The sequence below is a fragment of the Vicia villosa genome, unplaced genomic scaffold (assembly GCF_029867415.1).
Source record: "Vicia villosa cultivar HV-30 ecotype Madison, WI unplaced genomic scaffold, Vvil1.0 ctg.001627F_1_1, whole genome shotgun sequence".
NCBI lineage: Eukaryota > Viridiplantae > Streptophyta > Magnoliopsida > Fabales > Fabaceae > Vicia > Vicia villosa.
The window spans coordinates 67372-79965 of NW_026705678.1; the positions used below are offsets into that span (position 1 = coordinate 67372).

Below are 12594 nucleotides of genomic sequence, written 5' to 3' on the forward strand. Positions count from 1 at the left end.
GGGGTACAATAGTTGTGGCTGGTTTTGATGATTCTAGTGGAAAATAAGGAGGTATTTATCTCCAAATTCACTTTGGTAGTATTGTATGGAAGCCTATGAACAAGGTGGTAGTTCTTCTAAATCTTGTGACAAACGAATGCTCAAGATACCGGTATGACCGAGGAAATATTATTGCATCATGAAGACTTTGGAGCAAGATTGCCGGGGTTGGACAATTCAAGGTGATTTCAAGTAAAGATCTTACAAGAATTCAGTTTGGATATTGTGTACGAATCAAGGGATCGAGATAGAAGTTTTTTTATTTTCAGTGTTATTTGAATATTGTGATGTACTAAAACTCATGTAAATTGTCCCAAAGAATATTGGAAGACCAAAAATTTTATGGGAACCATTGAATAGTGGATTAAGCTTAGAGAGGATGATAGTTGAACTACTATTCTCTCTCTTCCTCCTTTTAATTTTGTAGAAATTGCATGTTAGGTTATTTTTACCGCTTTATACAATTGCATGCCATTAGGTTTTCCTTGGTAGCAATTTATTTGTTAAGTGTAGGTTTTGTTAGAATCAACACTTTGAATTTGTCTTGATCATGATTAAACTAAAAAAAAAAGTGATAATATAATTCAGTTGTATTGAATTTGTAATATTTACACATATTGTGTAAATTCAACATTATTTTAATATAATACATTTTTTACTCTTTGGTTATATTGTTGATTTGATCTTGATTGTGTTGTGTAATGGTTAAACTATTTCGTGTATATTTCAATTGATAAGCATAATCTTTTTATATGCAAATTTGCTTTAGTCCCGTAAACTATGTTGTCTTTTTAAACTCTGATAACATGTTTTTCAAAATAGTTTTTCAACTAGTCATTTTAATTGGGAGGTCTATTCACCCCGCCCTCTTGACCGTTGTATTCTCTATATTCTTGCCCAACAGGATTGAGTAAACCCCTTTTACAACCACACAAGCCTTGAATATGTTGATGATGTCCTCAGAGTTTTATTTAGTAGTAAAAATTCATTTGTATCACATTGGATGCTTTCCTGATGGAAAGTCAAATAACTCCTAAGTCTCATTCTTTTCAAGTGCATGAATCTCTTCCAATATAGGTTTCTTCCGTTCTAGTTTGGTAAGAGCTTAATGGACATAATTTGGAACTTCAATTTTATCAAGATTGCTAACAAAATCAAAGTGATGAGGATAATAATTTATATTATATATTACATATAAAATACATAGTTAATAATTTATGTATACATGTGTCATATTAACTTTATAAATGTATCATATAATATTTATGGACGAATTCAATTTTCTTTTGATTAAATGGAATGGATTGGGGAACAAAAATATGATTTGCTTCTTTGGTTGAGACATGATTGCCTCTACTTTCCTTGTCCCGTGTGGGCTTTGAAGGTATCCAATAAATTGGTTTTCCATGTAATTTGCATCATATTTCTCTAGTGTGTCCTGATCTTTGGCAATGATCACACCATGGTCTTTTTTTATTCAAAATATTACCATTAGAATAATGGCGAACAACTTGGGAAGCCAATACTGATTAATTTTTCTTGGCAGCTATGGTAGACAACTTTCAGACATTAGCCGTACCCTGTGCAGATTCTTCCTGATGCTAACATTTGAAATTATGTAGCAGAAAATGTTTAATAATGAATTCATGAGATGCAATGCATATGTCTGTCTTGAATTTTTTGAAAAACATTAAAACAAAAGATGTAAGAGCGTGATATTTGTAAAAACGCGATATCAACTCAGCATTTATGGAAAACCTTAAGGAGTCAGGATACCTTTTGATGACAGTATGCTTTCGAACTAACCATGCTTCAGTTAGGACTTTCAAGGGTTGTAACGTGGCTTGGTTCACGGTTTAAGAAACAAAGGATAATGGCTCAACGCTTATTTGTACCCATCCCAATCTTCATGATGTTCTTCAATCCTATGCTCAGTTAGCTTTGAGTTTAAGTCCTAGCAGAGCTTGGAGTCATAATACTGACATTTGATGATGGTTAGAGCACTGGAAGTTTATTTGGACAGACATCCATCCTTTTTTGTAATATTTTCTTTTGTCGAGGATTTTTAGCAACCTCTTTTTTTACTTTGTTATCCCTTAACTTTTGCATGAACTGTTTATTTTGAGATTACAGTCAGCGGGATGTTTTGATTTTTGATAAGTCTCCTTCATAGGTTTTGACTTAACATCTTTTTCTTTTTTGGTGGATATTGACTGCCTGACTTAATGGTTACGGGAACCCATCATTATTTGTGTAAACAACAGCTAGTATAATTGAGTTAACTGAGTAACTACCCTGCCCCTAGTTATGATTTAAAGCTTTTGATAGCCAAACTCACCTTGCAAGAATTTCTCTCGAAGCTTTTGATAGCCTAACTCACCTTGCAAGAATTTCTCTAGAAGCTTTTGAGAGCCAAAATCACTCTTGCAAATTCTCTTCCCAACCTTTCCCAAATCACTCAAAGCTCTCCTTCCCAAAAAGTTAGTGAGATTAACATTGAATCTTAGTAATCTTTAAGATAAACCTTTATCCAAACACTTTTTCTTCATCCATTATTGGTAGATCAAGGCTTGTTGGTGTTTGTTCTTGAAGAAGTTGATTTCAATTGGTAATTTCTAGATCCACTTGTTAGAACAAGATTGAGAATCTATGTTCAAAATCTAGTTTTGATGATAACAAGCATTTATTTTGTGAGTAACAATTTTATTACTAATGGTTTCATTTAGTGTGCAGATATTATGTCATAAATCTTATACATGATACATTAGAAAAAAGTACAACAATTACATCCAAAAGATTGACGAAGCTAAACATTATTATCAGATGTTTTGATCAAGAACACGACAAACCAGCCAACATCGGAAAATCAGAAGTAAAGAAGAAATAATGAGGAACAAGACCATTCAGAAGAACAAGCAATATCAATGCCTACATACAACAAGCACATAATCAGAAAGTACATCAGAAGCCTCAAGGAAATGAATAAGAAAGACATCAGAAGATCACGCAAGTATAAAGATCAAAAGTTCTGAAGTTACAAGTTCTTAAGACTATGATACAGTGACATATAAAATACAAACATCAGTAGAAGTCACGTACAAGCTAGTGAAGATTCTACAGCTCAGCATACAGAATCAAATAAAATCCAAAGATCCTAGAATCAAAAGAAGAGCCGTTAGAAACATCATCACGTGCAAAACAGTTACAACATTTAAAAGGAACAACTCCCAAGGTTGAAAGAAGAAGCAAGCTACATGCAACACATTGAAGAAAGAAAACCAGAGTAGCACGCTAACTGACATCAGGATAAGGTTCTGTCATGGAAACATGCAGCCAATCAATACCAAGCATTCAAATCCATACTCAACCAGATTGCAACGGCTGCATTCCAACGGTAACCACTCATCAAGCTATAAATAGAACCAAATCTTCAAACTTGAAGCGTATGGAGTGACCATAAAATATGGAATCCGTCCATCCTACTCAAAGTGAAAAATTAATTTATCAAGAATAAAGAAGGAGTGATCATTCATCCCTTGAATGGATCTGGAAGAGAAAAAGACAACATCCATTAAGGATCATCCATGGAGATAAGAAGAAAGTGTGCAACCAAAGAAATATTCTGCACAAAAGAAAGAAGAAAGAATCTGCAAAGTACATCTGTGTATTTGTAGATGAAGCAGCTGAGCATGAACACTTAATTGAACAAATATGAAAACATGCATCAGAAGATACAAGAGGCAACACATAGACTGTATGTGATTATCAACAACACTGAAATATACATATCATACGCCTGTACAATACAAGTGAGAGAAAATGTGTGAGAAAGCAAACACACTTCAGAAGATATACAAGAGGCAACATACACTATGTGTATGATGGTTAAATGTTGAAATACACATCATATGCCTACAATGAAGAATCTCTCAGAGGATGAAGAAGAAAACCTGCATGCTATGCAGAATGCTCTATCGAGGAGAATTGAAGACATCCAAGAATACTTGATCAAGCATTAATTGATCATGTCGAAAGACAAAGGGAACTGAATACACTGAGTTGTTGCTCATAGAGTGTTTTCATGTTTACTGATGCTGATCAATGTGTCATCAGCTATTATCAGCTTAATGATCGGTATTGAAGAAGAAGATGAAGATCAAGACAAAAGCAACCTACATAAGAGCTGCTGCTCTTTATCTGCTTTCAGAAGAAGAAGATATCATCCAAAAGTTCAAGAATAGAAGACTACAAGTTTATTTTTTATTCTTGTATTTAATTGTAAAACACATAGAGTTGTTACTCATAATGTGTTATATCTTAGGAAACTTCTGCTAGATTGTTTAGGCTCCAGAAGTGACTTCTAGTCAGTGAGTCGTAAACATATGTATTGAGAATATGAGACCATATGCTAGAATGAGAAGCACATCTGTAAATCTCCAGAAGATGCCTTGAGCGACCAGTTGCGGTCAGAAGCTTAAGAAGAACGGCCATTGTGGAAATCTCTTGGAGACCGTGTGAGGGTCAGGAGTCCATGAGTCAATGGATGTTATATTTCGTGGAGATCACTGAACAGTCCATAGCAGTCAGTCACATCAGGTAGCTGTGCAGGGAGTTAGAAACAACGCATTGTTGTGCAGGTTACTAGATTGATGAACATTATATCTAGAAGGGATCACTGAACGGTTCAGTCATCTAGGGGTTAGTCACTCGCGGGTAGCTTGTGCAGGGTTAGTCACAACACTTGGTTGTGTAGGTTGTTAGTCACAAAGGAGGATCGTGCAGGTGTAATCATGATTTGGTTATAGTGGATTAAGACCTCTGTTGAGAGGCAAATCACCTGAAGAAGGTGGACTGGAGGTAGCAAAAACATGTTTTAAATTATGAAATGTTAACAACATTTAAGAGTGTTTGAATGAAGATATTTTAATGAGAAAAAAATAATTTTTAAGGAAATTTAAAATGACTTGATCAAAATTTATTATTTGGATAAAAAATATAGAGAATTATTAAAATGAAGGAAATTTATAATTTTTTTTGTTTAAGCTAAAATTAAAGAATTTCAAATTAAACAAAAAAAAAAGGAATTTGAAATTTCTTTATCACTCTATACATTATGAATTTTAAAATCATTATTATTAATCTTTTCAATTTTGCAAGTTGGTCCCATATTTTTTAAAACAAATTAAATTGTCCCCCAAAAGTAAAAAAATACAAATAACTAATTAGCTCTTAAAAATTTCTCTTTAAATTTTTAAAAGTTACAAATCGGTCTGTAATCTTAAAAAAATTATTTTAACAAAATATTTTTAAAACTCATAAAAATAACAATGTAATTTTAATATTCTATTAAAAAAATTAAAATTAAATAGATTTCAAATTTTAATTAAATCATTTAAATGGTTTAAAACTCTAAATTCATTCAAAATTTTATATTACGTCATTCAAAAAGGATTAATTTTCGTGACAATACAATAATACCCTTAAATTTTAGAAATATCTTTTCGGACGCACCTCAAACGCATACAATTCACGTGTTTTTGAATAATGCTCAAATTTTATGACTAAATTTATTTCAAAAATATATTTTTAAAATGTCTTAAAAAAATAATGATACATTCAGAGATGTACTTTTGAAATCTAATTGATATTTTTGGATTTTAACGTGCTGTTTTTCCATCCTATAGGATTCACTAAGAAATTCCCTAACAAAATCATATTAAATTGGGATTGGGTAATTTCAACCCATTTTGAAATATGGGCCAGCATCAATAGTAATGGACTACCCATTTGCCCAACTCTTTCCCGTTTATGTAATCAAACTTCAAATTCCCAAATCCCTAATATTCTTCATTCTCCACTCTCTTCGGTAAAACTCAGGTTCTGATTCTCACAAATTTCAACTTTCCTTTCTTCTCATCATCTTTAGTTTCTACCATATACTTAACATCAACACTGTGTTCCCCTTTTCCTTTGATTTTTCAGTGAGTTACAATGGTTGAATCGCTCTTTGAAGATATTTTTAGAGTTGAGAAATTGAATCCAGATGACAAAAAATTGTTCGAAAAAGGTACTGAAACTCTTTTATTATCATTTTTTTTTTCGATTTTATGGTTAGTGAAATGTGAATTTTTATACTGATTTTTTTGTTTAATTGGTGGTTAAGTTAATCGCATTGAAGCAAGAAGTGAAAGGTTTGATATGTTTATGCACTTAGACATCAATTCTGAGCTGTATCCGTTGAAAGAGGGACAGAAGTTTTTTCTCAAGGTTGTTTCAACACTCAACCCTGATGGTACCCCTGATACTGGCTACTATAATCCGGTAATCGATTTCATTACATATTGTTTGTTATTGTTCTGTTACATGCATTCTTGTAGGAATCAATTTGAATTAAAATGTATGATGATAAATAATAGTGTTTTTTTTTTTATTGAAATGATCCTGTTATAAGGGAAATGATATAGTTAAGATTAACTGACAATCACTAACAGTAACCTTTGTAAACCAAACTTTCGCATTGAAAGTATGTGCGTGTGTGTCTGGTGTTTGATGTGTGTCTGTATCCATCGTTGACATGACACTGATACATCTGGTTACATTCTATCACATTCGTGTTCTTAAATTATAATGTGTCAGTGTTGTATACAATGTTTGTGATTGTGTCGGTGCTTGTTATTGAGAGACTCTAACTCTCTTGATCAAATGTAACTAATTCGTTGGACTTAACTAATCAAACCTTTCTTTTTCTTAAATGGATTATAATGGATGTCAAGAGAACCATGGTGTAAGATTATATACCTTTCTGCAATGTTTATGTGTATCTTTCATGTGAATTTAATGGATAGTGCATATGGTAGTGATAGCCTCAAGCACGCAACACAGCCTTTTGCATCAGAAGTTATAGGATATACTAATGGATTCTGGTTTTTGTTACGTCATCTATAATCTACTATAAGTGCCCAGGGTCTTGGTTGTGTAACTCTCTAGCTTATGACTTATGAGTCAGGTCTAAGAGGCTCCACTAATTTACCTTGACTCTCGAGTTTAATAACCTTGCGCAGAACCAAGCAGTGTTGTCAAATATCGGTCGGCGGATGGATATATGCGGTGGATTTTTTGATAACTGATATGGAAAATTTGTGAAAGATGGTGGCGCTACGGTGCTATATGTCAACCAGCATTTTTGGTTCTGGGCTTTCTGCTATCCATCATAGATAACATTGGGGTCAAGCAAAAATGACACTATTAAATAATTTAGAGGGTGAACTAGTGTTTTTGGCTTATGAAAAAGGTCTCGATGTAGGTAAAATATAGGGGAAAAAGTTATTGACAAGTAGGAAAACAGTCATGCTTTTTTTTATCATTTACAATTTATACTGCGCTTATGATCTTTCCTTTTACAACCCTAAGATATTTTTATTTCAAAATTAAAAACAATTGCAGCTGCTCTTAAAAGTTTTAATGCGAAGTAACATTACTTGCAGTGACGGTATAGTAGTGTGAATAAAGTTTGTGCGAGTAAAATTACTGTGATCTGTAGCTCCCATTTATAACTGTAGTTTCTTGTGCCCTTGGCCATTTTCTCTTTTTATGCTTGCTACTTCATTCCTTTGATTGCTGTATGTTAAATCGTTAATCCTTAATTTTCCTAACAACAATCTGCTTCTTTTTTTTTTCCTTATAATTCCTTAGGGAAATCGCCAATCTTTGGCTGATACCTTTGAATATGTCATGTATGGAAAGCTCTACAGAGTAACCGAGAGCACTGGGCGTGAAAAAGCGTAAGTCTTTAGCTGCTTGAATTCATCACATTGTTTTTAATAGTACTAAGTGGCGCATGCTGTTTTCAAGTGGTGCAGTTCACTTGTTAAGAGTAATTGCTTTCTCGAGATTTAGAACTAGAACGTCAATCCGCAGATGTTTTTTCTCGAGCAACTCCCCTGTTAGAGTTTGAATGTTATGTTTGCATTATGATTTAAGGCTGTGCTGTGGCTTATTTATAGTCTTTGTTGTTAATTTTATTTTTGGCAGAGAGTTACTTATTTCATTTGGTGGGCTTCTGATGATGATGAAGGGAGATCACTCTCATTTCAACAAGTTTGAGCTTGATCAAAGGTTGTATCTTCTGATTAGGAAAGTCTGAAGTTCAAACTAAAAGTGTTTCTAACATCAATGTTTGGAAGGTTTGTTTACCGTTTGTAATACTAATGCGGAGTCTTTGCGACCTGATGATGTTTTAAAAACAAATAGTTGGACCTTGAAGTAACTTTTGGCAGAAATTATCCAAACAAAATGTAATTTGGCGCTTAAAGTTTGATTTATGTCTGTTTCTTGATTTATTTTCTCACATCTTTTTCTTTTTTAAAGAACATCATCATTTTCTTTATAATATACAAATATTATCTAAACTCACACTATCTTTTTTCATAAAAGCTAGAGAACTCTTAACACCACATATTGGTTTTGAAACCTCTAACTTTTCCCTTTCTACATTTCTCTAACTCTCGTATTTTACTTTCTCACTTTTTTTCTCTCACAATTTCTTTTATAATATACAAATATTATTTAATGTCACTTAAACTTTTTCTCCTAATATTTGTATTGAATGGAAGGAAATAAGCTTTTTTTATTCCCACTTGTAGCTTGTAAAACGAAATGACTATTAATAGACTAACTAAATTCCAACTACATGATAGAAACTTCAAATATTAGCAAAGAAAATTTTATCAATGCAATCTATTATATACCTATAAATCTGTCCACTATCAAATTTATAAAGATGAGTATGGTCAATCATATAACTTGTAAGGTTTCTTTGAATTCGTAATCCAGCCAAAAACTGCATTTGAAAAAAATTACAATTGAAACAAATATGGTCATGTACTATTTATGTAGATTTTTTCTTTTATGTATATTAATAAAAAAATATATATAAACTACTAAATGATATATTCATAGAGTATATGTATGTATCCCTTTTATGTGCATATATACTTATCTAAAGTATATGTATAAGAGGTGTATCTTATATTCATGTAATCTTATCTAAACCAGATGATATACACTTAAAGCTTTTAAACATAAAACAAAATTAAACTTCTAAGCTATATGTTAAGTTCCTTCACCTAAGAGGTATATACATATCCATTTTATTTACACATATTTATATGTAGCATTATGAGCTTCCTCATACTCTGTCAGCAAATGTTTCATTCCCCTTAGAGCTTCTTCAGTGGAAAACACTTTTTGTGGGGCCAAAGTGATTTATAAGATTTAAAAAATATATAGTTGATTTGAGTAGTTTTTACTTTAATGGTGGTTGTTTATAACGAACCAAAACTTGATCTCAAATTTTACATATTTTATTTGTAATTAATTTTGATTTGAGTTATTTTACATTTAATGAAATAAAGTAATAATATTTTATGTTTGAAATTGAATAGTTTAAAGATGCTCTTTTAAAAAATGTCTTATTTGTGTTTTTTTTTCTTTTTTTATAATTCTCCCATTACAATATTCTTGCATTATTTATTACTATTATTATTATTATTATTTATCTACTTCTATATTTTTATTTATTAACTTTTATTTTACTCAACTATTCCATCAACTCTAATTAATAAGAGTATTCTAATAAATGATATTAAATTTATCAATAAAACTCATACATCTAATTATTTTCTTAAGAATCTCAAGACGGAAAGAGTATTATTAATTATTATAGTTAGAAAAATTTAATTTTAAGTATATGATATGAATCTTTTTTATATTACTTGTGCTTCTAATTTAAAACATCAGTTTTAATATTTTGTATTATTATTTGATTATTTAAAATAAATAAATAGATAAAATAGATTTAAAATATTATATTATTATTAATTAATATTTATAATTAGTTAATAATTAATGAAATTAATGGAGTTTCATAACACATTTTTTATTTGTGTGCGTGTGATTTAACAGTGAAACGCTTGGGTCCTGAGAATATGTTAATCTCAAGGTCTCAAGTTTGAAATCCGCTAGGTTCAAATTACTTATTAAAAAAAACACATTTTTTATTTCATTTGAAAGGTATAATATTAAATTACTTTTACTAATTGATTTGTAATGATACTTATATCAAATTGCATATTAAAAAAACATATTTTTTATTTTGATTTGAAAGGTATAATATTAAATTACTTTTACTAATTAAGATTTGTAATGATACTTATAGTTAATGATAGCTTTGAGTTTAAAATAATATATAGTTGTTCTAAAAGTTTAGGAAGAGAGATTAATAATAATAATAAATAAAAAAAAGAGTAATAGATGATTTAGTAATTGTAGTGGTATGTAGAGAGATAGTTAAATGGTTAGTGGCAGTGATGATATGTAAAGACAAAAATAATTTAAACATTATAAAATTATAAAATATCCTATTTATTCTCAAAAAGTTTAGAGGAAAAATATAATAGAGGAGAGATGTGTATAATATTATATGCCATGTATATAAATCATATAATATTATAAACATTTTTATTATGTAGCATGATTTGCCATGTTTTAAAAAAAATTTGTCATTTAAAAAATTGAAACATCATTCATTTTAAGTGCAAAAATATAAAAAATTGATTAAAACTATTTAAATTTAAAATAAGTATATCAATTTCATAAATCAGATCAAATAAGGGGATCAACATTGTAATTAAGCATAATATTTTTGAATTTTAAATATAAAAATAAAGTTTCATGGGAAAATAATGCAAGTTCAAATGGAAAAAAAATGAAGTTCTGGCTGTAGAAAGAAGACATCTATGTAGTTTAGTGGAAGGTTAATCAAGATCTTGATAGTGCTCTTGTTTTTCTATAAAAAAATCTTCATTTCAAGATCAATATTAGGGTATTGTTCGTTATATCCCATGAGCTACTCACATATCCTATCCAAATTTTAACTCACATATCCTATCCAAATTTTAAAATTCAGAAGCACCCAATACACAATAAATTTTCTAAAAGAACACGTTAAATCATAGGTAAAATTTTGGATTTTGAAATATGGATTAACAACTTACAAATATTGAAACCGAGACGCGCTTCAACACACCGCTTTTTGAAACCAGAGTGTTTGAGGTTCTTCTAAGAAATATCGATAGGAACAATCGTCTGAATAGGTTCAATATCATGTATAACATCTTTATTGTCAGCCCTTTTTCTAGATTCATAATTTCTTGGTTTCTTAGAAAAGCCTTTTTTTTCCATTTTGACTCCATAGGATTTTGTGACAGGTGTGGGCTCGAAGGTTTTGTTGATATTAAATTGTTGACTCATTTTTGAAAAAATTTGATGAGAGAGATGGGCGGTTTATGAGAACCAAGTGAGAGAGAGATGATTCTTTAGGAGTGTGGGCTCAGAGAGATTTTGAACTTGAGTTAAAATAAGAGAAGGGCGCCTTGTTTCTTGTGTAGTAATGATCACATGAGAGAGAAACGTCCTTGATTGCGATAAATTGTCACACATGTAAAAGTCAATAACACCCTTCCTTTTTTCCAGACCCATACTTGCTTTGAGGGATTAAATGACAATACTTAAGAAACTTAGTGTCTTTCTTTCTTAGTCTCATCATAACTTCAGGCTTCACATGTTAGACAAAATGTCCTAAGATATGGTCTGGATTTTCACAACTCTTAGTTATCTTGAGTTCTTCATTACCACTCTCAACATATATAGTTTTATTTATTTCACCTATGTTTCCCACATACATTGCCTTCAGGCTATGATGTTGGAGCATCGTGTGGGACATCTTGTTCTGCAACATTTTTGTCTCATCTTCTAAGCTTGCTTAAGGTTGACTTCTGGTCCACATATAATAATTTTCTTTGGACATTGATCCCTTCATTATCAATTTATGATCTTTTTTGGTGACACTGCATTCAATCTTATTCAATTCCACCTTCAAACCTTTATCACATAGTTGACTTATGTTGATCAAGTTTGCAACAAGACCTTCTACCATCAGAACTTCATCAAGGCTAAGGAAACCTGAGCTAACAAATTTTCCTTTGATATTTTTTTTATAGCTCCATCACCAGTCATATGTTGTGAACATCCACTATCAAAATACCAATTCTCTCTAGAGGAACCTCTAAGAGAAACATGACTTAAGAGGAACTTTATAAATTCCTTGGGTTTCCACACTTTTCTTTGCTTGAGTCTTCTTCCATTTTCTCTTGTTGAGCCTTGGATGACTATAGGATTGAGGTTATGACCATATCTACCACAGTGGTAACATCTTTTTTGAAGAGTTCTTGTAACCTTTTTGTCTCATCTTCTAAGCTTGCTTAAGGTTGACTTCTGGTCCACATATAATAATTTTCTTTGGACATTGATCCCTTCATTATCAATTTATGATCTTTTTTGGTGACACTGCATTCAATCTTATTGAATTCCACCTTCAAACCTTTATCACATAGTTGACTTATGTTGATCAAGTTTGCAACAAGACCTTCTACCATCAGAACTTCATCAATGCTAAGGAAACCTGAGCTAACCAATTTTCCTTTGATATTTTTTTCT

At 31.0% G+C, this 12594-nt stretch overlaps 1 protein-coding gene across 1 annotated transcript; it reads left to right on the plus strand.

Annotated features, from left to right (window-relative positions):
- The first annotated feature begins 5847 nt into the window (after positions 1–5847).
- Positions 5848–8386, plus strand: LOC131636079 (DNA-directed RNA polymerases II, IV and V subunit 8B-like). Its single transcript, XM_058906726.1, has 5 exons — positions 5848–5916; positions 6022–6106; positions 6203–6360; positions 7732–7820; positions 8071–8386. Exons 2-5 carry the CDS (start codon positions 6031–6033, stop codon positions 8180–8182), a joined length of 435 nt encoding a protein of 144 aa, XP_058762709.1. The 5' UTR covers positions 5848–5916; positions 6022–6030; the 3' UTR covers positions 8183–8386.
- Positions 8387–12594: the final 4208 nt, after the last annotated feature.

Excerpts from the sequence above, each read along its gene's own strand:
- LOC131636079 (XM_058906726.1), top strand. The coding sequence starts at position 6,031 with ATGGTTGAATCGCTCTTTGAAGATATTTTTAGAGTTGAGAAATTGAAT. Across the intron at positions 6,107-6,202 it reads CAAAAAATTGTTCGAAAAAG|TTAATCGCATTGAAGCAAGA; the intron begins GTACTGAAACTC and ends TTGGTGGTTAAG. Across the intron at positions 6,361-7,731 it reads ATACTGGCTACTATAATCCG|GGAAATCGCCAATCTTTGGC; the intron begins GTAATCGATTTC and ends ATAATTCCTTAG.